Source organism: Sinohyriopsis cumingii, chromosome 9 (assembly GCF_028554795.1).
Source record: "Sinohyriopsis cumingii isolate HCF-2022 chromosome 9, ASM2855479v2, whole genome shotgun sequence".
NCBI classification, from domain to species: domain Eukaryota; kingdom Metazoa; phylum Mollusca; class Bivalvia; order Unionida; family Unionidae; genus Sinohyriopsis; species Sinohyriopsis cumingii.
In genome coordinates this window covers 2,830,770-2,854,521 of record NC_142969.1, presented here as the reverse complement: position 1 = coordinate 2,854,521, position 23,752 = coordinate 2,830,770, and the positions used below count along the sequence as shown (strand labels likewise).

General features: G+C 36.9%; 1 protein-coding gene across 1 annotated transcript in view; it reads right to left on the bottom strand.

The window, feature by feature from the left end:
- Positions 1-814: 814 nt before the first annotated feature.
- Positions 815-23,752, bottom strand: part of LOC149791177 (protein dispatched homolog 1-like) — a 42,043-nt gene continuing 19,105 nt past the window's right edge. Inside the window, exons 4-9 of the mRNA XM_089971314.1 lie at positions 19,191-19,319; positions 17,372-17,495; positions 14,537-14,664; positions 11,212-11,289; positions 6,883-7,053; positions 815-1,312 (exon numbers count right to left, since the gene is read on the bottom strand). Coding sequence (XP_089827440.1) covers positions 932-1,312; positions 6,883-7,053; positions 11,212-11,289; positions 14,537-14,664; positions 17,372-17,495; positions 19,191-19,319 — 1,011 coding nt within the window. The 3' untranslated portion in view covers positions 815-931. The remainder of the gene's footprint in view (positions 1,313-6,882; positions 7,054-11,211; positions 11,290-14,536; positions 14,665-17,371; positions 17,496-19,190; positions 19,320-23,752) is intronic.

The window sequence follows — 23,752 nt, the reverse complement described above, 5'->3', positions numbered from 1 at the left end:
TGTGTGATATATCGTGTGGAATTACGATACAATTATCCTGTTTTTTTTATATTGTATTGAAACATGCAATGCATTAACGTGTGATATACTGTGTGGAAATATAATACAGTTGTCATGTGTTATATTTATGGAATTATAATGCATTAGCGGGTGTGATATATTGTATGGAATTACAACGCATTAGCCTGTTTGATATATTGTATGGAATTGCAACGCATTAGCCTGTGTGATATATTGTATGGAATTACAACACATTATGATGTGTGATATATTGTATGGAATTACAACGCATTAGCCTGTGTGATATATTGTATGGAATTACAACGCATTAGCCTGTGTGATATATTGTATGGAATTACAATACAATTGTCATGTGTTATTTTGTATGGAGAGAGTTGTATGAATATACATATACATCAACTTGATTAAGGTCAGTGAAATATATATGAACTCTACTAAAGTAGAGAAGCATTCAACAAGAAATGATCAACACTAATTTCGTTCGGTACATACGAAGTATAAGCAGCACAACAAAATCACGTGAATCGCTGTTCTCGAGTCCAAGGAGAAATTGTAATCAGCGGTGAAAATGGCTCAGTTTTTGAAACAGCATTTATTGTTTGTAACACTGGTAGCGGTCTTTATATGGGGTATAACACGGATGGAAATGGAAGTCAGGGAAAACCAGGCCTGCCATTTCGCCATCGCATAATGCACCATTAGGTGATGGTCATCAATACCCCTTCTCCGTAAGATTCTATGCGACAGAATATACCATTATGTACAGTGTGCGATGGCGCATATGTTTCTTTGTTATAACCATTATGGTACCTGTTATATAGGCCCAATATTTTATTCGGTGCTGCCAAATCAAGGACCATCTGTTACATACAATAAATAATGTGCGTATGGTCAAAAACCATTGTTGTGCTCAGCGTCCGATGTTGCCTTGTCTAAATCGGTTACAGCATCTTTTGAAAAGAACTCTCAAGTTCCCAACATTGTTTTGCGGCCCCATAACGCCCATCAATGTGGTGAAAAAACATATGGCGAACAGAAGTGAGAAACCTATCGTACAGAACATAAATACCCCAAACTGCATAAAAAACTGAATTTTAGCGAAGAACATAAACACCGCTGCTCCCAAGCTGGTGAAGGCACCAAAGAATACAGAAACTGCCATTTCCTCCAGCATGTCCCGAACACGTGACAGACGATCTTTGTGTGCAGATAAATGATATCCCTCCGCTAAATGAACAACATGGTCCACGGCTAAGCCAACGACTAGGTTCATATTCAGGGAAGTAAGAATCTGAAAATTAGAAGAAAAACATTGACAGAGATTTTTGTGTTTCCCTGAAGAAAAATGTACAAGAACAGATATCCAGGAAGACGAATCATAAGAGAATAAAAACATAGTTGCATTTTCTCACTTTACCAGTTTAACATTTTCCACTGCCAAGTTAAACTGCACCATGATCTGACTAAATTTCCACTTCTCCAATGAAACACAAATTTAAACAGAATGAACATTATGGTCTTTTAAAGACGTAATTAATTACAGAGAGAGAGAGAGAGAGAGAGAAGGGTGTCTTCTTTTGGGATATTATCAGCCTTTTACTTCAACAGGACAACTAGCAATTTAAGAATGACATTTTGAAGATGATTTGAATATTAGTTTATTTCGCAAGGTAAAGAGTACTCGAAGTAAACAAGACGTTGTATGCACATCAGCATAAATATATTCAACATACAGTACTTGTATACACTAGGTAAACATGTAATTATATTTGTTTGCCTTTAAAGAGGACACAATACTCTTAAACGCGATCACTCTGCTGACATCAGCCTCTGGGAGTTTAAAGAGGAAATGAACGTTGTTAAGTAATAGCCTCAGAAAATATGTATGTATGTATGTATGCATGTATGTATGTATGTAAGCACGCACGCACGCATATATGCATGTATGTAGAGAGGTAGGTAGGTAGACAGGCAGGCAGGTAGCTAGGTATCTATCTATCTCTCCGTCCGTCCGTCCATCCATCCATCCATCCATCCATCCATCCATCCATCAATCTCTCTATCTATCTATCTATCTATCATTTTGTTATCTAAACTTAGTTTCATGTTTATTTGTTAGTTCTTTTAAATAATTTTTTTTTCATTACATGCTCTTTTAAGATAACATTGTATGCTGGACTTGACCTCTTCCAAATTGAGTTCATTTCTGCATTAACTGAATTTTTTTTTTTTTTTTTTTTGTTTAAATTTTATTTCATTTATGTCAACAACTAATACATAGCTAAAGTATTCTCTATGTGTATGAGCTTAATATCAGGATTTTTATTCATGTAAACAAAAACGAGTAAAGATGTTTTTGGGGTCGGTTTATTTTTTGGAATTTCGTAAGTGAATTTTACAGGTGACTGTGTTGTAAATAAACAAGATTCAATAGATCATTCTCTAAGGTTATATTCCATTAGGTAATGTGATTTTTTTGTCTGTTTAGCAAATGCTAATTGTGAACTGAGGTCAAGTAGAGAACTATATAATCTAGTGATTGTGAGGATTTTGGTCATTCGTGCTTTACCATCTAGCACTTTCAAGTTGTATTATGTTGTGACCAGTTTGGGCTGAATTTTCTTTTCTTTAGATTATTGAATGCAATTGATGATTTTCTCTGGAAATACTAAAGTGATCTGATAAAGTTCTTGCATAAAGACATTCACTGGAATTTGTCATATATTAGGACCTGCAATTATATTACTGCGATTCAACAAAAGACTGTTGACACATCAGCACTCCATAAGCCATAACAGATACGTTATCGCCTTCAGTTTTGGATCTCTTCGGGACATGTACCGAGCCTTTAAATTACCAGGACTTGTGTCTGATCTAATTCTTGAATTATTTTGGGATTTAATTCGCAATATCGTAAGATTTGTTTTCTCATATTCACTTCGTATTCCTGGGAAATAAATTATGTTGTTAAATTTTACAAAGCTTCTTGCCTTTCACTCTCTTCGCTACTTTTTTTTTAAGAGAATAGACTTTTAACTATATATATATATATATATATATATATATATATATATATATATATATATATATATATATATATATATATATATATATATATATAGATACATATATATATTCACATTATTCCTTGAAAATTTATATTTTCATTTGTGCTCATTAATTAAATACAAGACACAGTTGTTTTTGAATATGAAAGACGGTTTAAATTAATCAAATAGAGCCCTACAAACACAGCATGGTTAACTTGAACACTGAACACAGAGCCAATCAAATAGAGCTCTACAAACACAGCATGGTTAACTTGAACACTGAACGCAGAGTCATTCAAATAGAGCTATACAAACACAGCATAGTTAACTTGAACGCTGAACGCAGAGTCATTCACATCGAGCTACACAAACACAGCACGGTTAACCTGAACACTGAACGCAGAGCCATTCACATCGAGCTACACAAACACAGCATGGTTATCTTGAACACTGAACGCAGAGCCATTCAAAAAGATCTCTGCAAACATAGCATGGTTAACCTGAACACTGAACGCAGAGCCAATCAAATAGAGCTCTACAAACACAACACAGTTAACTTGAACACTGAACGCAGAGCCAATCAAATAGAGATCTACAAACACAGCATAGTTAACTTGAACACTGAACGCAGAGCCATTCACACAGCTCTACAAACACTTCATGGTTAACTTGAACACTGAACGCAGAGTCATTCAAATAGAAACGAGTATAAGTATGCGAGTTCAGAAGATCAACTAAGCGAAATGACGAACCAGAAGTAATTCAGACATTTTAATATATATATATATATATATATATATATATATATATATATATATATATATATATATATATATATATATATATATATATATTGTTGTATTTTAATTAATTAACATTCCTACCGACTATAAGATTGTTTTAAACCTTCATCCCTCTATTTCCCTTTTAAGCTGGTCCGTGTGTATTTTAATTAATTAACATTCCTACCGACTATAAGATTGTTTTAATCCTTCGTCCTTTTATTTCCCTTTTAGAATGGTCGGTGTGTCTGTAACTTTTACCATCATCCAGAGACATCGCCGCACAACACAAGAGAAAATCCGCTGTTCTAGTTTATTCACGGATTGTAGCCCGTATCTTGCTACGATAGAGAGAGAGGGGGTGGGGTGGGGGCTTATACTCTTATTTTTTTTAGTATCCATCCCTATGTTTCTCTTTGGGTCGAATTTTCTGCTTCCTAACCAAATAAAACGGAGAGAAAAAGAGGAGGTGGAGCAACCTTCGGACACTTTACTATTTCAAAATACTATGTTTCTGGAACCTTACTGTAGACTTGTTTTGTAAAATCAGACAACAAAAAACATCAAATAGTTTACATTATGTGTGCACCTACTAAGAAACAGACTGTACAATCTGGACAGATTGTTGTAACTTTGTATCAGTATTACGAACACTGTAGATAGCAAACAGAGATGTGATGTCATTATGTCTGGCAGTGATGGTCCGCTTGCTTGGCTTTCTGTGGGGAAATCTGTTGTGTCTTGAAGATATGATGGCAATTTTTGGACATGTTGTCTCACGAAATGATCCAACTATTCTGATATCATTTCTTTGGGATGTCCGTTACCGGAGATTATAGGTCTGTCCGGGTTTCGTTGTAGGCAGAAGATAAATTCTATCTGCTCTCGAGTTTGTCATAAAACTCAGAAACTTTGAATTCAGTGAAGAAAATTACATCCATGTCAATGGAACCGCAATGGGTGCATAAATGGTTCCCTCATATGCTAATATTTTTATGAGAAGAATGGAGGTTCAGCTTTTTGGATCGGTGAAATTTACACCATACCAGTGGGTACGCTTCATCGATGGCACAGAAATGAATCGGCAATATAGTAGTGAAAATCCGGATGGTTTCATCTCAACCGCAAACAAGTTCCCTCCTTCATGGCAGAAGTATCCAACTCAAACCACGTTTTCCTGGACACGGCAACCAGACTGGTAGAAAACAAACTCCAGATAGGCATCTAATGAAAACTATCTGATTAACACCAGTAGCTTCTCCCAACCAGTTGTCATCCAAAACAATGCATTCGGAACATCCCATATAGCCTGGCACTGAGGATATGTGAAATATGCTCCGACGATGAAACCTTCCAAGAAAGACCGGGAGTTTTATTCTCAGATATTTTCAGTAACCGAGGTTACGACAAAGACTAAGCAAGCGTACCGTAATGACCGACTTAAATATAGAGAGAAAGACGAGGTTCATCGGATACCATTTATCCTGACCTACCATCCAGACAACCCCAAAGTAGGTAAAATCATCCAAAAAACATTGGCCCATCGTGGAATGACGTGAAACGGTAAAGTTAATCCTCCCGAACAAACCAGTAGTAGCCTAACGGATAGCAAAGAAAGCTCAAAGACATCCTAGTCAATTCGAAGCCAAGGCAAATCGCTAACCAAGACCACCCTGGTAAAAAATCTGGCTTTGTGGCGATAAAAGATGCAAAACATGTCAACATATGATAGAGACCAGTATATTTTCTAGCACGGCGAATATAAATACTGGACATAAATGGTCCAAACAGAACGTGGAAAACAGAGAATGCAACTTATCTCATCACGTGTATGATCTGTAGAATTCAATGTGTCGGAGAAACTGAAACATTCCACAAAAGGATCATTCTGCACATATCAGTTTGGATGACAAAGAAGATGCACGGAAGTCCAGTTGCAGAACACTTCTTTTTCACATTCAGTGATGAAACCCTTATTGCAATCGTTTACAACCCCAACTGGAATTCCTAAACCAGGAAAGAAAAGGAATCTTACTAGATTCGCTGCCTTAGAACGTTGAAAATATGCCGTTTAAGCCAAGAAGACTCAGAAAAGACAGCCACGATATAATACAAAGTGAAATTTTTTTTAATAAAAAACTCTCTGTACTGCGAATTCAATCGCAAAATAGACCCAAAACCTTTATACCCCAGTCCTAATGAATAAAGTTATAAATCTGAAGATGTCGATGTAGCTCTATTATTGAATGTACTAATATACAATTAACCTGAAGAATAATGATGTGTTGACAGTCTTCCAATTAATCACAATAATATAACACAAGATGTCCTTGTTTGAATTCACTTTTTAATTACCAGTTGATGTCTTTGTCCAAGAATAGTATTTAAGAGCACTTTGTATTTCCAGTGAATAAATAATTTAAGTACATAATTTTACCAATATCAAATGTTGAGCACAACATTTAAAATGATTCTGCTTCATGATCGTACAGCATGACTGAGTAATTCTGCTTCATGATCGTACAGCATGACTGAGTAATATCTAGATAAACAAGATTATAAAGTCCTCTACTCGACCTTGGTCACAATTAGCATTTTTCTGTCAATACTATGACTTAATGGAATTTTCCATTCTAGGACATTCCAAGTCTTCAACAAGCTAAAATATGCTACTAAACTTATAATATAGAAGGTGGTAAACATCAGGTATGTCAGGTATTATTATCGAAAAAGTCAAATAACCAAGAACCAGTCCCAAACAAATATTTTTATTCTAATGATAATTATCCTAATGTTTAACCCACACTCACACACTCATAGAAAATATTATTAGCTTTGTATTCGTGCATTATTTGATTACAAAATAACAACAACATCAGTGTCTCTAGTAAGGAATACATTTAAAAAATACATAATTAAGGAGAAAAACATATAAAACAATGCAATATATATATATATATATATATATATATATATATATATATATATATATATATATATATATTAAAAATCAAATTTTTTTGTCTTACCCCCATCTTCCATCCTGCTAATGGTATAATGCCGATGACACAAATGGTGGCACAGCAAATTGATAGCGTGGCGACAAAGCCGACGATAATGTTTTGTGTTGCTATCGTTAGTATTGGAAACGCTATGGCAAGGCCGAGCAGAATTCCAGATACCGCATTTCTTGCCAGATACTGGAATTAAAGGAACCCCATATAGTACGCTAAATAGTGAAATCATTACGTTTGCTTAAGAGTCATACGTTTGTGATAAATACAATAAGAATACAAGAACAATGTTGAATGCACCATTAATTTATTTTCAGTTAGATTTAAAATGGGACCTAATATGAACCACACACTTGCACTATGGGACCTAGTATCACGCATACCTTGCACTATGGGACCTAGTATCACGCACACCTTGCACTATGGGGCCTAGTATCACGCACACTTTGCGCTATGGAACCTAGTATCACGCACACCTTGCACTATGGAACCTAGTATCACGCACACCTTGCACTATGGGGCCTAGTATCACGCACACTTTGCGCTATGGGAGCTAGTATCATGCACACACTTGCACTATGGGACCTAATATCACGTACACCTTGCACTATGGGACCTTGTATCAAGCACACCTTGCACTATGGAACCTTGTATCACGGACAACTTGCACTATGGGACCTAATATCACGTACACCTTGCACTATGGGACCTTGTATCATGCACAACTTGCACTATGGGACCTAGTATCAAGCACACCTTGCACTATGGAACCTTGTATCATGCACAACTTGCACTATGGGACAGTATCACGCACACCTTGCATTATGGAACCTAGTATCACGCACACCTTGCACTATGGAACCTAGTATCACGCACACCTTGCACTATGGGGCCTAGTATCACGCACACTTTGCGCTATGGGAGCTAGTATCATGCACACATTTGCACTATGGGACCTAATATCACGCACACCTTGCACTATGGAACCTAGTATCACGCACACCTTGCACTATGGGACCTAGTATCACGCACACCTTGCACTATGGAACCTAGTATCACGCACACCTTGCACTATGGGAGCTAGTATCATGCGCACACTTGCACTATGGGAGCTAGCATCATGCGCACACTTGCACTATGGGAGCAAGTATCATGCACACACTTGCACTATTGACCTAATATCATGCACACACTTGCACTATGGGACCTAATAGCATGCCAACCTCACACTATTGGACATATTATCGTGCACACACTTGCACTATGTGACCTAGAATCATGCATACATTTGCACTATTGGACCTAGCAAAATGCACACATTTGCGCTGTGGGACCTATTATCATTCACGCACTTGGACTATGGGACCTATTATCATGCACGCACTTGCACTATGGGACCTAGTATCATGCACGCACTTGCACTATGGGGCCTAGTATCATGCAAATACTTTCACTATGGGACCTATTATCATGCATGAACTTGCACTATGGCATCTAGTATCACGCACTCCTTCCACTATGGGACCTAGTATCATGCACACACTTGCACTATGGGACATATTATCATGCAAATACTTGCACTATGGGACCTAGTATCATGCACGCACTTGCACTATGGGACCTAGTATCATGCACACACTTGCACTATGGGACATATTATCATGCACGCACTTGCACTATGGGACTTAGTATCATGGAAATACTTGCACTATGGGACCTATTATCATGCACGCACTTGCACTATGGGACATATTATCATGCAAATACTTGCACTATGGGACCTATTATCATGCACGCACTTGCACTATGGGACATATTATCATGCACGCACTTGCACTATGGGACTTAGTATCATGGAAATACTTGCACTATGGGACCTATTATCATGCACGCACTTGCACTATGGGACATATTATCATGCAAATACTTGCACTATGGGACATATTATCATGCACGCACTTGCACTATGGGACTTAGCATCATGGAAATACTTGCACTATGGGACCTATTATCATGCACACACTTGCACTATGGGACTTAGTATCATGGAAATACTTGCACTATGGGACCTATTATCATGCACGCACTTGCACTATGGACATATTATCATGCAAATACTTGCACTATGGGACCTATTATCATGCACGCACTTGCACTATGGGACTTAATATCATGCAAATACTTGCACTATGGGACCTATTATCATGCACGCACTTGCACTATGGCATCTAGTATCACGCACTCCTTGCACTATGGGACCTAGTATCATGCACACACTTGCACTATGGGACATATTATCATGCAAATACTTGCACTATGGGACCTAGTATCATGCACGCACTTGCACTATGGGACCTAGTATCATGCACACACTTGCACTATGGGACATATTATCATGCACGCACTTGCACTATGGGACTTAGTATCATGGAAATACTTGCACTATGGGACCTATTATCATGCACGCACTTGCACTATGGGACATATTATCATGCAAATACTTGCACTATGGGACCTATTATCATGCACGCACTTGCACTATGGGACATATTATCATGCACGCACTTGCACTATGGGACTTAGTATCATGGAAATACTTGCACTATGGGACCTATTATCATGCACGCACTTGCACTATGGGACATATTATCATGCAAATACTTGCACTATGGGACCTAGTATCATGCACGCACTTGCACTATGGGACCTAGTATCATGCACACACTTGCACTATGGGACATATTATCATGCACGCACTTGCACTATGGGACTTAGCATCATGGAAATACTTGCACTATGGGACCTATTATCATGCACACACTTGCACTATGGGACTTAGTATCATGGAAATACTTGCACTATGGGACCTATTATCATGCACGCACTTGCACTATGGGACATATTATCATGCAAATACTTGCACTATGGGACCTATTATCATGCACGCACTTGCACTATGGGACATATTATCATGCACGCACTTGCACTATGGGACTTAGTATCATGGAAATACTTGCACTATGGGACCTATTATCATGCACGCACTTGCACTATGGGACATATTATCATGCAAATACTTGCACTATGGGACCTAGTATCATGCACGCACTTGCACTATGGGACCTAGTATCATGCACACACTTGCACTATGGGACATATTATCATGCACGCACTTGCACTATGGGACTTAGCATCATGGAAATACTTGCACTATGGGACCTATTATCATGCACACACTTGCACTATGGGACTTAGTATCATGGAAATACTTGCACTATGGGACCTATTATCATGCACGCACTTGCACTATGGGACTTAATATCATGCAAATACTTGCACTATGGGACCTATTATCATGCACGCACTTGCACTATGGGACTTAGTATCATGGAAATACTTGCACTATGGGACCTAGTATCATGCATGCACGTGCACTATGGGACCTAGTATCATGTACGCACCTGCACTATGTGACCTAGCATAATGTTCAAACTGGCACTATTGGACCTAGTATCATGAATACACGTGCCCTATGTGACCCATTATCACGTTGCAATAACTTTCTTTACTGATTCTTTTGCATACGAGAGTGATTTGTGACGCATGCGTACTGGTAGTTAAAAACAGAGACCAAGAACAGACAACACCAGTCGAGCGTTCCATGTATGTTATTCATCGACTCAAAAGTATATAAACGTCCAGATGGTAAAGTAGGAACATAAGACTAAATTTGCTTAAAATGTATTAAACATGTCCTCATTTGCTTTAAAATGTACTTGCGTGAAAACTAATGTTTGGATAGTAACTATTTTGCGTACGATTTTCGTCCATGTTCCAAAATATTGGATCATCGTATTGTTTGTTGCTGTATGAAAGTAGAGTACGCTTGATTAGGGAAAGCTTTATCAAATTTGTAATGCGTACGCCTGCTTAGGAGAGAACCTTAGTAGAGAGAATAAAACCAAACTCCATGAATAGATCTAGACAATATGGAATATTTATTACGGCGACCTCCAAAGCAGACATCTTTTTATGAATAAGTTCAAAATAGGTCTCTGATCATAGTACAATTTCAGCTAAATACAAAATAAACTTTCAAGGAAGTACGTTCTAAAAAGGTATAACGCATTAATCCTTTAGAATGAACAGCGCGTTCTGCAACAGTAACACGTGCACAACAGTATATGACGTACATGTTTGCCCATGCTTGAAAAGTGCAAAGTCGGGACCGGTTACATGTTCTGAAAAGGTATCACCCTTTATGCAGACCATTTCATGTTTTGTTGACATAAATTGTTCATATAACATGTTTGTGCTATTAGATCTGCGTTGACCAGTACCTACCTCTTGGACTATTAGCCAGTGCCATGTGGATATGGTCAACTGAAAACCTCTGTTCATTCCCTCCGGCATCCGGGCCATCTGAATTGATGTAAAATATATACTATGCTAAATACACAAAATATCTTGTATCAAAAAACTAAGAACTTCGTGTCAACAATCTACAAATTACCCACATACAGAGATGGTCATTGCGAATTATATTTAAAATTTTTCCCAATGTCACGGATTAAATAATAGTGACCAATATATATCTGAAACGTCTTATCTGTAGTAAAAAAAAAAGGAATTCTTGCCTTTTTCTGTTAGATACACGGTGACTTTTGTTTTCGAACTGATGCTGACCAATTTAAAATTTTACTTGTAACTGGAAGCATACTTTGAAACTGAATGAATTACTTGTGTCCTTTTCATGTATGTAACTAACATATCCTCCTTAGACAGGGAAAAGAGAGTGCTGGACCACATACAATTAAATTAAACTTTCTACAATCACTTCAAGCGAAACGAGAATGTAAAAAAATTATTAGGACGCTTATACTATAAACGGATACGAAAACATTTCTTGACTGCTCATACTTTCTAAGACAAATATACCCTCCAGTCAGAGGTCACACAACGCGGGCGAACAAAAAAATAATAATAAATTTTGTTTCGCCGTTGAATCGGTCTCATGAGCCATTGTATAAGGCATTTTCTAACATCCAATATAGTATGCCATTACAGCATAAATATATAATGCGAAGAAAAACATTGATTTACCACGAATGTCCACGTTGTTTTTACTGATGGTTTTACCCATGTACAATAACTGCAACACAATATTAGGATTATTATCTTTGCCCGAGTTAAGCACACTGTATTTACCATGTTCCTTATTATAATTTTAGTAATGGACTTCTGATTAAAACTAAGATTATATCTGGTAAACATTTTGAACCATCCAAATGAAATTTTCCACTAGGTCATTATAAATTTTAGAAAATGGTAATTGAACCTGAAATCAGGTAGAGGACAATATAATCTTGTTGTTCTAGAAATTCGGTATTCGTGCTTTAACATCAGGGCAGATCGGTTGTATTTTTGTTGTGTCCATTATTTGATTTGGGCTGGAATTTATATATTCAAATTATTTGATTCATGCTATTCGTCTCTGGAAATACAAAGTGTTCAAAAATAACATTCTTGGAAGTGGAGACTTGGAAGTTTAGTGACATTTCAAGTAAGGATATATTCTTTGATTGTATTATTGTGATTTAGCAATAGATCATTGACACATCATTACGACACAAGTCACCATATGCACATCAACACTTCCAGCGTTGTATGTATTTTACAATATCACAGAAGTTTATTCAGATAATAAATATTAGGACTTGTTTTAGAAACTATAGGATTATCTAGGAATTAATTTACGATACGTAAGTTCCTTTTATATTTTAGACTTTGTTTTCTTGGACAATAAATTATTTGTTTAATTGTACGAAGCTCTTTTCTGTTACTTACTTTAAGACCTTAGGTTCGTAAAATGTTAATTGCATACTGAGGCCTCTAGACCTAAATAAATCAAAGTACCTGAAGTATTTTGTGCAGTATACTAAACATTGTACTTATTATGGAAAATGTCACATAAACGAAAATAAATTGTGTAAGCGCGATGTAAATGAAGCTATTTTGCCTGGATAGGTAAATATTTTGTTGTGATATCGAAGATAGCGATATGTAAGAGGAATTGAAGCATTCCTTGGATATACATGTTAAGTGATGGCTCTAGTATGTAATCGACCAATTTGCATCCAACAGACAGTGCAAAACAGTTAATGTTATTTCAATTTTTTTTTTTCTTCCAAAACTTTACTTGACATCTAGCAATACTTGAAATTAAACAAACGACATTTTGTAACATTCAATTAGTGATGTATTCAATTAGTGATATATGTTTTCTGGTAACGATCATCGAAATATATTGTGCTGTTTATAATCCATGTCTTGCATTTGACAATAGAGTAATTATATTTGTAACAGACATTAACTTGCAAATAGTTGCTTTTAGTAACAATTAGTTTATACTAGTTTGTGTGATTCAGTAACAGTTCAGAACATTTTCCTTCATAGATAAGTAAATAGTACGCGTAATGATTGTTCCAGTGGTCTATTTACTCCTGACGATACAAATTTGTTTGGAATCTCAACCTGCATCTTTGGACCCTGTTTAAACATTTTTCTACAAATACATAGTTAATTTAAATTAATCGTTATGTAAGATATAGCGATTAACTCCTTAATTGTATAGTAAGTGTTACCCAAAAGGTTCGTTATTCTACATTTAACCTCATGATTATCTAATCCTGTTTTCTCTGCAATGACTAACATTTTGCTGATACTCCTAATGTAATTCACGCTGCATTTGCCAGTGAAAGAATTCAGCTCTTGTACATACCTAGATGTCAACGTGACGGATGAAATTTTGTCCAAATTAGCATGGTTGATGTATTAACCTAGTAAGGTCATTTAAGTGTAGCACATTTGCTATAACTACCCTTTGGCTTATCGAATATATTTATTTTAAATATCTTATATATGTGGGAAATCAATCCATTTTTATCTTTTGTCATGAATAGATAAATAAATTCAAACCATGTTAGTAGCTACATCAAAAAGCAGCACCACTTATCATTCATCCCCTGAACCACGTTTTCTAAAGCAAATCTTTATTTAAATTACTCTACGATGGAATCTATACGCACTTCCTGCTCGAACCGTTTGCTTTAATAATCATGCATTTCTCTTATTTTCCATTTTCTTGTTTACTCTGATTGCTTTCTGCTTGCCGTACAGCGTAGTCTGATTACATTCTGCCTGTCATACAGCTTGGTCTGATTACATTCTGGTTACCGTACAGCTTAGTCTGGTTACATTCTGCCTTTCGCACAGCTTAGTCTGATTACATTCTGGTTGCCGTACAGCTTAGTCTGATTACATTCTGGTTGCCGTACAGGTTGGCCTGATTACATGCTGCTTAAAAATACAACTAAATGAAACAGTATGTGGTGGAAGGAATCGAATCTCATTTTTGTTTCATTAAAATGCAAGCGGTCCTGAAATGTTCTTGCATCCCCAATACGAGTCATAGCACAGAGATAAGAGTAGTCTGTTTATATAAATCAAAACAAATAGAACTTATTAGGATCCATGGTTCTACGTAGCACAGATTCTGAAGATGAATAATATTGAAATATTTCGCAAATGCAGATTCAAAGAAACTGAGATTTCCTTATGCGACATTAAACCTGGTAATTTGCAAAAATATGTCATCAACTATGCTCACCTCTGAGGATACAAAATGCTCCCATTTATTCATAACCGGAAGTCCCTCGCTATACCCAGTCCCGTAGGCGCTTATAGTTAGATTCACTTGGATCGCTAAGTATCGTATCGTATTTCCGTATTGCACAGCTAAAAAAAAAAAGAGTTGACATATCCATTTACAATTTAATATAGCTCAGTTTATCGCAAGATAAGCATGAATATTTTGGAAATAGCTAATAATGACATTCAGAACAGATAAATATCCGATTCGGCGGGTTACTCTGTTATGTGTGTCCCTCTGTATAATATAACTGAAAGACAACGAAGTTAGTTTGGTCCACTTTTACTCTTAAAAAGGGAAGCAGTTGTTGAAGGTGAACAAACGTATTCACTTGATGTTTGCCATGGACAAATTCTTTTTTTCCTTCTAATTGCAAAATCAAATGATAGGCCAATATAAAAATACAATATTGCAAAACGCATATGTTTACATAAACCACACAAGGATAAGTTCATTATTATCAAATGAAAGGTTAATGAATGAGTTATCAAACATTTCATTAAGTCTAATCGAGGCCTTCTCTGTCACTGTTTCTGACAGTCCTCGCCGGAAGGCGTTGGTTAACAAATGCAAACACCTTGAGACATCAATGTATACGTTTCTGGTAACTAATTTATATGAAATTCTTGTTATTTGACTAAAATGTGCTTTTATATTGTCGTCATCCAGTTATTACTGTTAGGACAAATGTCACTAAGCAATCTGAAACATTAAGAGATAAAATGAAATGCATCATATTTGAGAGTCTTTATTAAATCTAAAAAAAAAATGAATGACACATACGCAGTATATCAACCAATAATACTCAGTTGAAGGGTCTATTTGTTTGTTCCCAGTTGAACCATATAGCAATAGAAATACATACATCTGCGTTGTTTTTATTATATTGCTGCCTCATAACCACTAACATGCTGATGTACAGTAAAACGCAACTGCTGACGTATTTGCTAAGAAACTAAATCAACACATAATTAAATAAGAAAACGATCAGCTTCAAAATATTTGTTACAATGTTACCATAAGCGTCGTATTTCAAGTTTGTTACAATATTACCATAGGCGTCGTATTTCAAGTTTGTTACAATATTACCATATGCGTCGTATTTCAAGTTTGTTACAATATTACCATAAGCGTCGTATTTCAAGTTTGTTACAATATTACCATAAGCGTCGTATTTCAAGTTTGTTACAATATTACCATAGGCTTCGTATTTCAAGTTTGTTACAATATTACCATACGCGTCGTATTTCAAGTTTGTTACAATATTACCATAGGCGTCGTATTTCAAGTTTGTTACAATATTACCATAGGCGTCGTATTTCAAGTTTGTTACAATATTACCATAAGCATCGTATTTCAAGTTTGTTACAATATTACCATAGGCGTCGTATTTCAAGTTTGTTACAATATTACCATAGGCGTCGTATTTCAAGTTTGTTACAATATTACCATAGGCGTCGTATTTCAAGTTTGTTACAATATTACCATAGGCGTCGTATTTCAAGTTTGTTACAATATTACCATAGGCGCCGTATTTCAAGTTTCAATTTCAACTCTTTCTTTAATAAGGCTGGAGAGGCTTTTATATGCATGTAAGATCCCATTCATTTTTATTCTTTACTATTTATCTTGACTGACATATACAAGTGGTCAATAGTTATGGTAGATACAGCAGCTTTTCTGTCACAAGTTCCCGTTTGGTGGCCATGTTGGATGTATGATAACACGATCGTAAAGATTGCCCTTCTGGTGGCCATGTTGGATGTATGATAACACGATCGTAAAGAATGACCTTCTGGTGGCCATGTTGGATGTATGATAACACGATCGTAAAGATTGCCCTTCTGGTGGCCATGTTGAATGTATGAGCGGGTACCAATGTTATGCAGGGCCATCTCGATATAATAAGAAGTCTTTTAGTAAAACCACATGTTGACTATTCATTCAAGAGGATAATAAGATCCTAGAAATGGTTGTAGTGACATGCATCTTAGATGTATCAGCAGCACCATTTTCACTTAGGACCAACTGGACATAACGCCCATGTCAATATGATCTTTTGTTAAGGAGGAATAACATGGCTGCTCTGACGGCCATATTAAACATCCGATCAGCCCCATGTTAACGTAGAACCAATAAAACACCATAAGAAGTCTTTGAGTAAATCCCTCTGCTGATAAGACCATCAATTCAGAACGGGCAACAATAATATCATTCTAAAGATTGTTGCTGTGTCAACCATACTGGATGTCCGAGCATTTAGGATAAACTAGATCCTGTGATGAATGGCTGTTTAAAGTTTCATGACAATCTTCCAATTAGGTTATGAGGAGTAATGATAATAAATTTGTGTTAACGGACGGACGAACGACAGAAGACATCCCATACGGTCATCTGGTCTATGACCAATACAACTTAAAAAAGAAACGAAAAGAGAGAAAGAAAGAAATAGAAAAGACAGCATTTGTCATAGATAAGGGATACATTGGTGAACAAGGGATATTTGTTTTGCATCGACTATAAAGAGTATCAACCAAGGCGAAATTATGCAATCACGTGGTGAGATCGATACACGTGACCGATCGTAAGGGAGATGATCAAGAAAGACGATTCATTATATCAATTCTACAGATAATAACGCGTTCAGATACAAGTCCGCAGTTCAACCAATGGCTGAACAGTGAGTGAAGAACTTAGACAAAATCGAATGATCAAAGCAAATTAATATAGATAGTGTGTGTATTAGCGTTCTCTAATGAAAAAGTTAGCATTTACAATATAAATGTAGCTTACTTGGATCCATGTTGATAGGTCTAGAATACACACTTAGTTCTTCTCCTATTAGACTATCGAACGTCTTGAAAGCTTGCTTATTCTTGTATGTATACCCGTCATTTAGCCAATATGATATTGGGACCTGAGGAAAAACAATATCAACAGCAAAAGAATTCATATTGTTTTAAAGTCTAATGAAAATATACTGTAAAAAAACAGGAAAGATAAGCAAATGCCTACATGTTTGCCCTTTACAGTTATATACTTAAATGTTCGCCATGTACAGTTAGACATTTAAATGTATGTCATGTACAGTTGGATACTTAAACGTATGTGATGTACAGATAGATACGTATATGTATGACATGTACAGTTAGATACTTAAATGTATGCCATGTACAGTTTGATACTTAAGTGTATACCCTTTATAATTAGATACTTAAATACTTGCCATGTACAGTTAGATATTTAAAAGTATGTTATGTACAGTTATATATTTAGCTGTATGCAATGTACAGTTAGATACTTAAATTTATGCCATGTACAGTTAGATACTTAAATGTATGCAATGTACAATTAGATACTTAAATATATCCTAAGTACAGTTAGATACTTAAATATATGGCAAGTACAGTTACATATTTAAATGTATGACATGTACATTTAGATACTTATATGTATTCCATGTACAATTTAATATTTAAAAATATGCTAAGTACAAATATATATTTAAACAAATGCCAAGTAAAGTTAGATACTTAAGTGTTTGTCATGTACAGTTAGATTCTTAAACGTATACCATGCACAATTAGATATTTAAATGTATGCCATGTACAGTTAGATACTTAAATGTATGCCATATACAGTTAGATACTTAAATGTATGCCATGAACAGTTAGATACTTAAATGCATGCCATGTACAGTTACATTCTTAAATGTATGCCATGTACATTTAGATACTTAAATGTTTGCCATATACAGTTACATTCTAAAATGTATGCCATGCACAGTTATATTCTTAAATATATGCTATGTACAGTTAGATACTTAAATGTATGCAATGTATAGTTAGATTCTTAAATGTATGCCATGTACAGTTAGATACTTAAATGTATGCAATGTATAGTTAGATTCTTAAATGTATGCCATGTACAGTTAGATACATAAATGTATGCCATGTACAGTTAGATTCTAAAATGTATGCCATATACAGATTCTTAAATATATGCCATGCACAGTTAGATTCTTAAATGTATGCCATGTACAGTTAGATACTTCAATGTATACCATGTACAGTTAAATACGTAAATGTATGTCATGTACAGTTAACTACTTAAATGTATGCCATGTACAGTTAGATACTTAAATGTATGTCAATTACAGTTAGATACTCAAATGTATGCCATTTACCATTAGATACTTAAATGTATGACATGTACAGTTAGATACTTAAATGTGTGCCATGTTCAGTTAGATACTTAAATGTATGCCATTTACAATTATATACTTAAATGTATGCCTTAGAAACATAGAAGATTCAGAAGCTATTGCAAACATGGCCTACTTAGCTAACCCCTCCCCCACAGCTTGTTTCCGGGATCCGCCCTAGGGAGAGATATTAGATGGTACTTCTCTATTAACTTTATATTCCACGTGTTTGTGAAAGGAAAATGATGGTTTAACGACGGAGTAGAACAAGTTCACACACAAATATGAATATTGTAGTTAGAGAACGAAAATTACTAATTTATCAAAACATGTGTTAGTAAACTAAGATCCTACAATAGTTACTATGATGTAATATAATGTTTGCAGAGTTCGAAAACAGATAGTTACCTGAAATATATTACTGAAACTTTCATTCAAATTACTAGTGTTGTAAAACTGCGAATTAAACCTCATGAATTCCACAGTCCTCTTAAAATCCCACGGAAGGGACCAATTTTTCCCCTCTGGAGCATGTTTCTGCAAATGGGTGGAAAATGAATTCAAAAAGCTTATTTAAATGACACGATACGAAAACTTCTTAAATCACTATATCAACAATATGGTAGGCATCATATGCTTACAATGTATACGTTTTTAAGAGGATATATTTTTCAGGTTTATGGACAGCCATGGTCAAGACATATGGGTCAGGTTTATGAACAGCCGTGGTCAATACATATGCGTCAGGTTTATGAACAGCTGTGGTCAAGACATATGGGTCAGGTTTATGGACAGCCATGGTCAAGACATATGGGTCAGGTTTATGAACAGCTGTGGTCAAGACATATGCGTCAAGTTTATGAACAGCTGTGGTCAAGACATATGGGTCAGGTTTATGAACAGCCGTGGTCAAGACATATGGGTTAAGTTTATGAACAGCCATGGTCAAGACATATGGGTCAGGTTTATGAACAGCCATGGTCAAGATGTATTTGTCAAGTTTATGAACAGCCGGGGTCAAGACATATGGGTCAGGTTTATGAACAGCCATGGTCAAGACATATGGGTCAGGTTTATGAACAGCCGTGGCCAAGACATACGGGTCAAGTTTATGGACAGCCATGGTCAAGACATATGAGTCAGATTTATGGACACCCATGGTCAAGACATATGGGTCAAGTTTATGAACAGCCGTGGTCAAGACATATGGGTCAAGTTTATGAACAGCCATGGTAAAGACATATGGGTCAGGTTTATGAACAGCCGTGGTCAAGACATATAGGTCAAGTTTATGAACAGCCATGGTCAAGGCATATGGGTCAGGTTTCTGAACAGCCATGGTAGTAGTTAAGTGGGCCACATTAGGGACAATGGGACTTAGCATTAAAAACACCCCTGGGCCACTTTAGGGACAATGGAAATTTAACATGGAGAAAAACGCTGGGCCACTTTAGGGACAATGGGAATTTAACATACAGTTTGGGTCTGTCTAGGGACAAGGGAAATTAACCTGGGAATAGAGTTTGGGTTTGTCTAGGGACAAAGGGAATTGAATATGGGATTTTTTTAAATTTTTTTTTTAAAAGTTTTTTTAAATTTAAATTTAAATTTAAATTTAGAAAAGGGGTAGGCAATGGAAAGGCTATCTCTTTTCGAGAAATATGGCTGGCCCTGAAAAGGGCCTTTGGGTTTATGTTAATATTAATATTAACATAGATGGCATCTGTCACATCTTCTTCTTCTTCTTCTTAAACTCCTTCTAACTACCGGTCCATACACAAGTACCCTCTTGAGACATCCTTGTCTTTCTATGTAAACTCTCCTCATCCATTGACTAGTATCTGTCCTATCAACAACAGTCCACTTTGACCTGACATACATGAGCATGTCCGTCCTAAACATCATGGAAGACACAAGGGTGGATGACTCAACTGTGGTCCACATCTTGAAGCGACGAGAATAGGTGAATCAATGCAGTGAACTGCGCTTATTTATAGGTACAGGAAGGATTGAAACGGATTGAATTCATTCACCAATCCGAACACGCGTTACAAAATTCAGTCAGCTCGCATCCAATCCGAAGAGAGCAGTCTGTGACGTCACGTGGTCTATATAGATTCGTTAGCGCTTGTGTGCAGTCAATCTATGCGACAGTGATTCAACATGACGGAAACTCAGAAAACGATCCATTGGGGTGCACCAGCAGGGGAGACTGCCCAAGGGAACCCGGACTTACTTTCAGAAGAGGTACACTGGGATTTTGTGGATTTTCTTACCTCGCAAGAATTTGTTCCAGAACCTTCGTTACTTTCTTCATTACCGCAAGTGGAGAATTTTAGACAGAGACAGAAAGAAGAATTGGAGAAATTTATGCAACGACAAAAGGAAGCGGAACAAGCTTTTCTCCTACAGCAACAGCAACAGCAACAAGAAGAGGTAAGAAAAAAACAACAGCAACAACAGCAAGAAGAAGTAGCAGCAAAGAAACAAGAGGGTGAAAATCAAACGGCTACGGTACTGTTGGACATTTTAGCGGAGTTAAGAAGTCTGAAACAAATGTATCAGACTTCTTTATCACGACCGAAGAGAATACGACCTTCCCGAGCTAAACACGCCAACCCTGTGACTAAGCCTGTCGTACCACCCTTAGTGATTTCAACCCAATCATCAGAAGTAGGCCTTGGCCGTGGCAAAGGCTTAAGGCAGTTAAAGTTGATTGGTTAAACTCACCCCTACACCAAAATAAAAAGGCCCTTTTCAGGGCCACCCACATTTCTCGAAAAGAAATACAATTTCAATTTGCCAATAACTCAAAAATAAACCCCACCCATTTTACCCTTATAGTACGTGTCTGTGTATGAGTGCTTGAGTGTAGCTTCTTATTTTAAAATCAAAACTCAAAGACACTTACCTTATATCATTCATGTATTCTTTTATCCATTTTTTTACAATCCAATTCACAATTCAACACAGAACACTTTAATTAAAAGTTCATTGACTTCTTCTTTCTCCTTGTTTAGTCTCTCTGTTTTTTGAATTTCTTCACCGTTTTTACCTCGTTTTCTTCCCTTCTTCTTTTCTTCTCCTGTTTCTTTGCTTCTTTTAAATAGAATTGTCTTCTTTCTTCCTCTTCTTCCTCTGAAGAATCCCTCTCTTCTTCCGAAGAATCCCTCTCTTCTTCTGAAGAATCCTTCTTTTATTCTGACTCCTCTTGTTTCTTTTTTGGGCAATCTGGAGACCAATGTCCTTTTTCTTTACAATAATAACAGGTATCTTGACTTTTGTCTCTTTTAGTCCCTGTTTTTGTTCTTTTTTGACGGTCTGGACACTCTGAAGACCAATGCCCTTTCTTCTGACAGATATAGCAAGTATCTTGACTTTTATCTCGAAAGGAAGGAGAGTAGTCCGTCGGCTGGTCTGAAGAGAATTTTCTAATGACCCCTCGCAAAGCTCTGAAGAAACGTTCCATCTGGGTAGTCTCTTCCATCGTTGTGCTCGGCTTGAGAGTGAAATGAATAGTGAAAGGACAAGACACACACCCATTTTATATACGCTGGTTTGCCAAGACTATAAATTAGTCTGTGGTGTTTAAACTTGAGTCATTTGACGTTTTGCACTCAAGATGAAACGATCCCATTCATTCGAGAAGAAAGAAGAAGAAGAAAGTAAGAGGCAGAAACGTGATCTATCGCCTCGTACCAGGGCTGAAATCTTGGCACAAATTCATGCCAGTGATTTTGAAGAGGACATGAGTGAACCAGAATCCGAACCCTCTAAACCAAGTTCACCACCCTTAGTCAACCCTGAAAAGTAATATTCCATTCGAGAGACGGAAAAGCGTTCCTCTAGAAAATTTAGAACCACGGCTTACACCTACACGGTGAAGTTTAAAGATTTCAAGGCCGACGTACCCTTGGAGAAAGCAGAAGGGTTTATCACCGAGATGTGGGATTCTTTGCTCACCTCACTCAAGCGACAATGTCAACCCAAAGAAGACGATCGCTTGACACTATCCATAGATCACGACGGTTTGAAATCCCCTGTTTGGATTGAGTTTAGCAGACCCGCAGAACTAACCCCTTCCAAAGTCATGGACAAGATTCAACACGTACAACAATCTAATGACCAGTTTGACATCACCGATGGTAAAGCCACACTGAAAATGACTCACGTCTCTCTTCCTCAAGGGACAGGACGCAAAAAGATGTTATTGGTGGACGACCTTCGCAACACCAAAAAGAGTCTCGTCCGAATTAACAACCCTCAAGACCAGATGTGCTTAGCCCGTGCCATCGTGGTGGGACGAACCTATGCCAACAAGAACGACACGGTAGAATGGAAAAGAACCTGGGAGAACATTCGAAAATCGAACCGAACCAAACAACGAAACGAAGCAGAACTCCTGTTGCAACAAGCTGGCCTGTCCAAAGACACACCCTGTGGCATTCCTGAGATGCAAAAATTGCAAGATGCCCTAGCTCCACGCTACACCTTGAAAGTGCACCCTCAAGAAATGCGCGGGTCTCTGTTGTTTCGAGGCCAAGACTTTAAGGACGGAAAATACATTCATGTTTATCATCACGATGACCATTTCGATACCATTACCAGTATCACCGGATTCCTGGGATACAGATATTACTGTGAGAAATGTGACTATGGTTATAATAATCGAGAGCAACACAAGCATTGTGGATGGAAATGCCCAGGATGTTTGGCCTTTCCACCCTGTCTGAGCGAAGAACCAGTGCCTTGTTCGACTTGTCTGCGCACGTTTGTCAGCCCTACCTGTTACCAACAACATTTGAAAACACAAGGTTCACAGAAGAAATGTGCTTGTCAACTCCTGAGATTGTGCCCTACGTATAGACAAGGCATACGTACCAACAATGCCAAGGCACACGTATGTCGAGGAAAGAAAAAATGTCACATTTGTCACCACATCGTGGACTTGGAACACCAATGCTACGTGC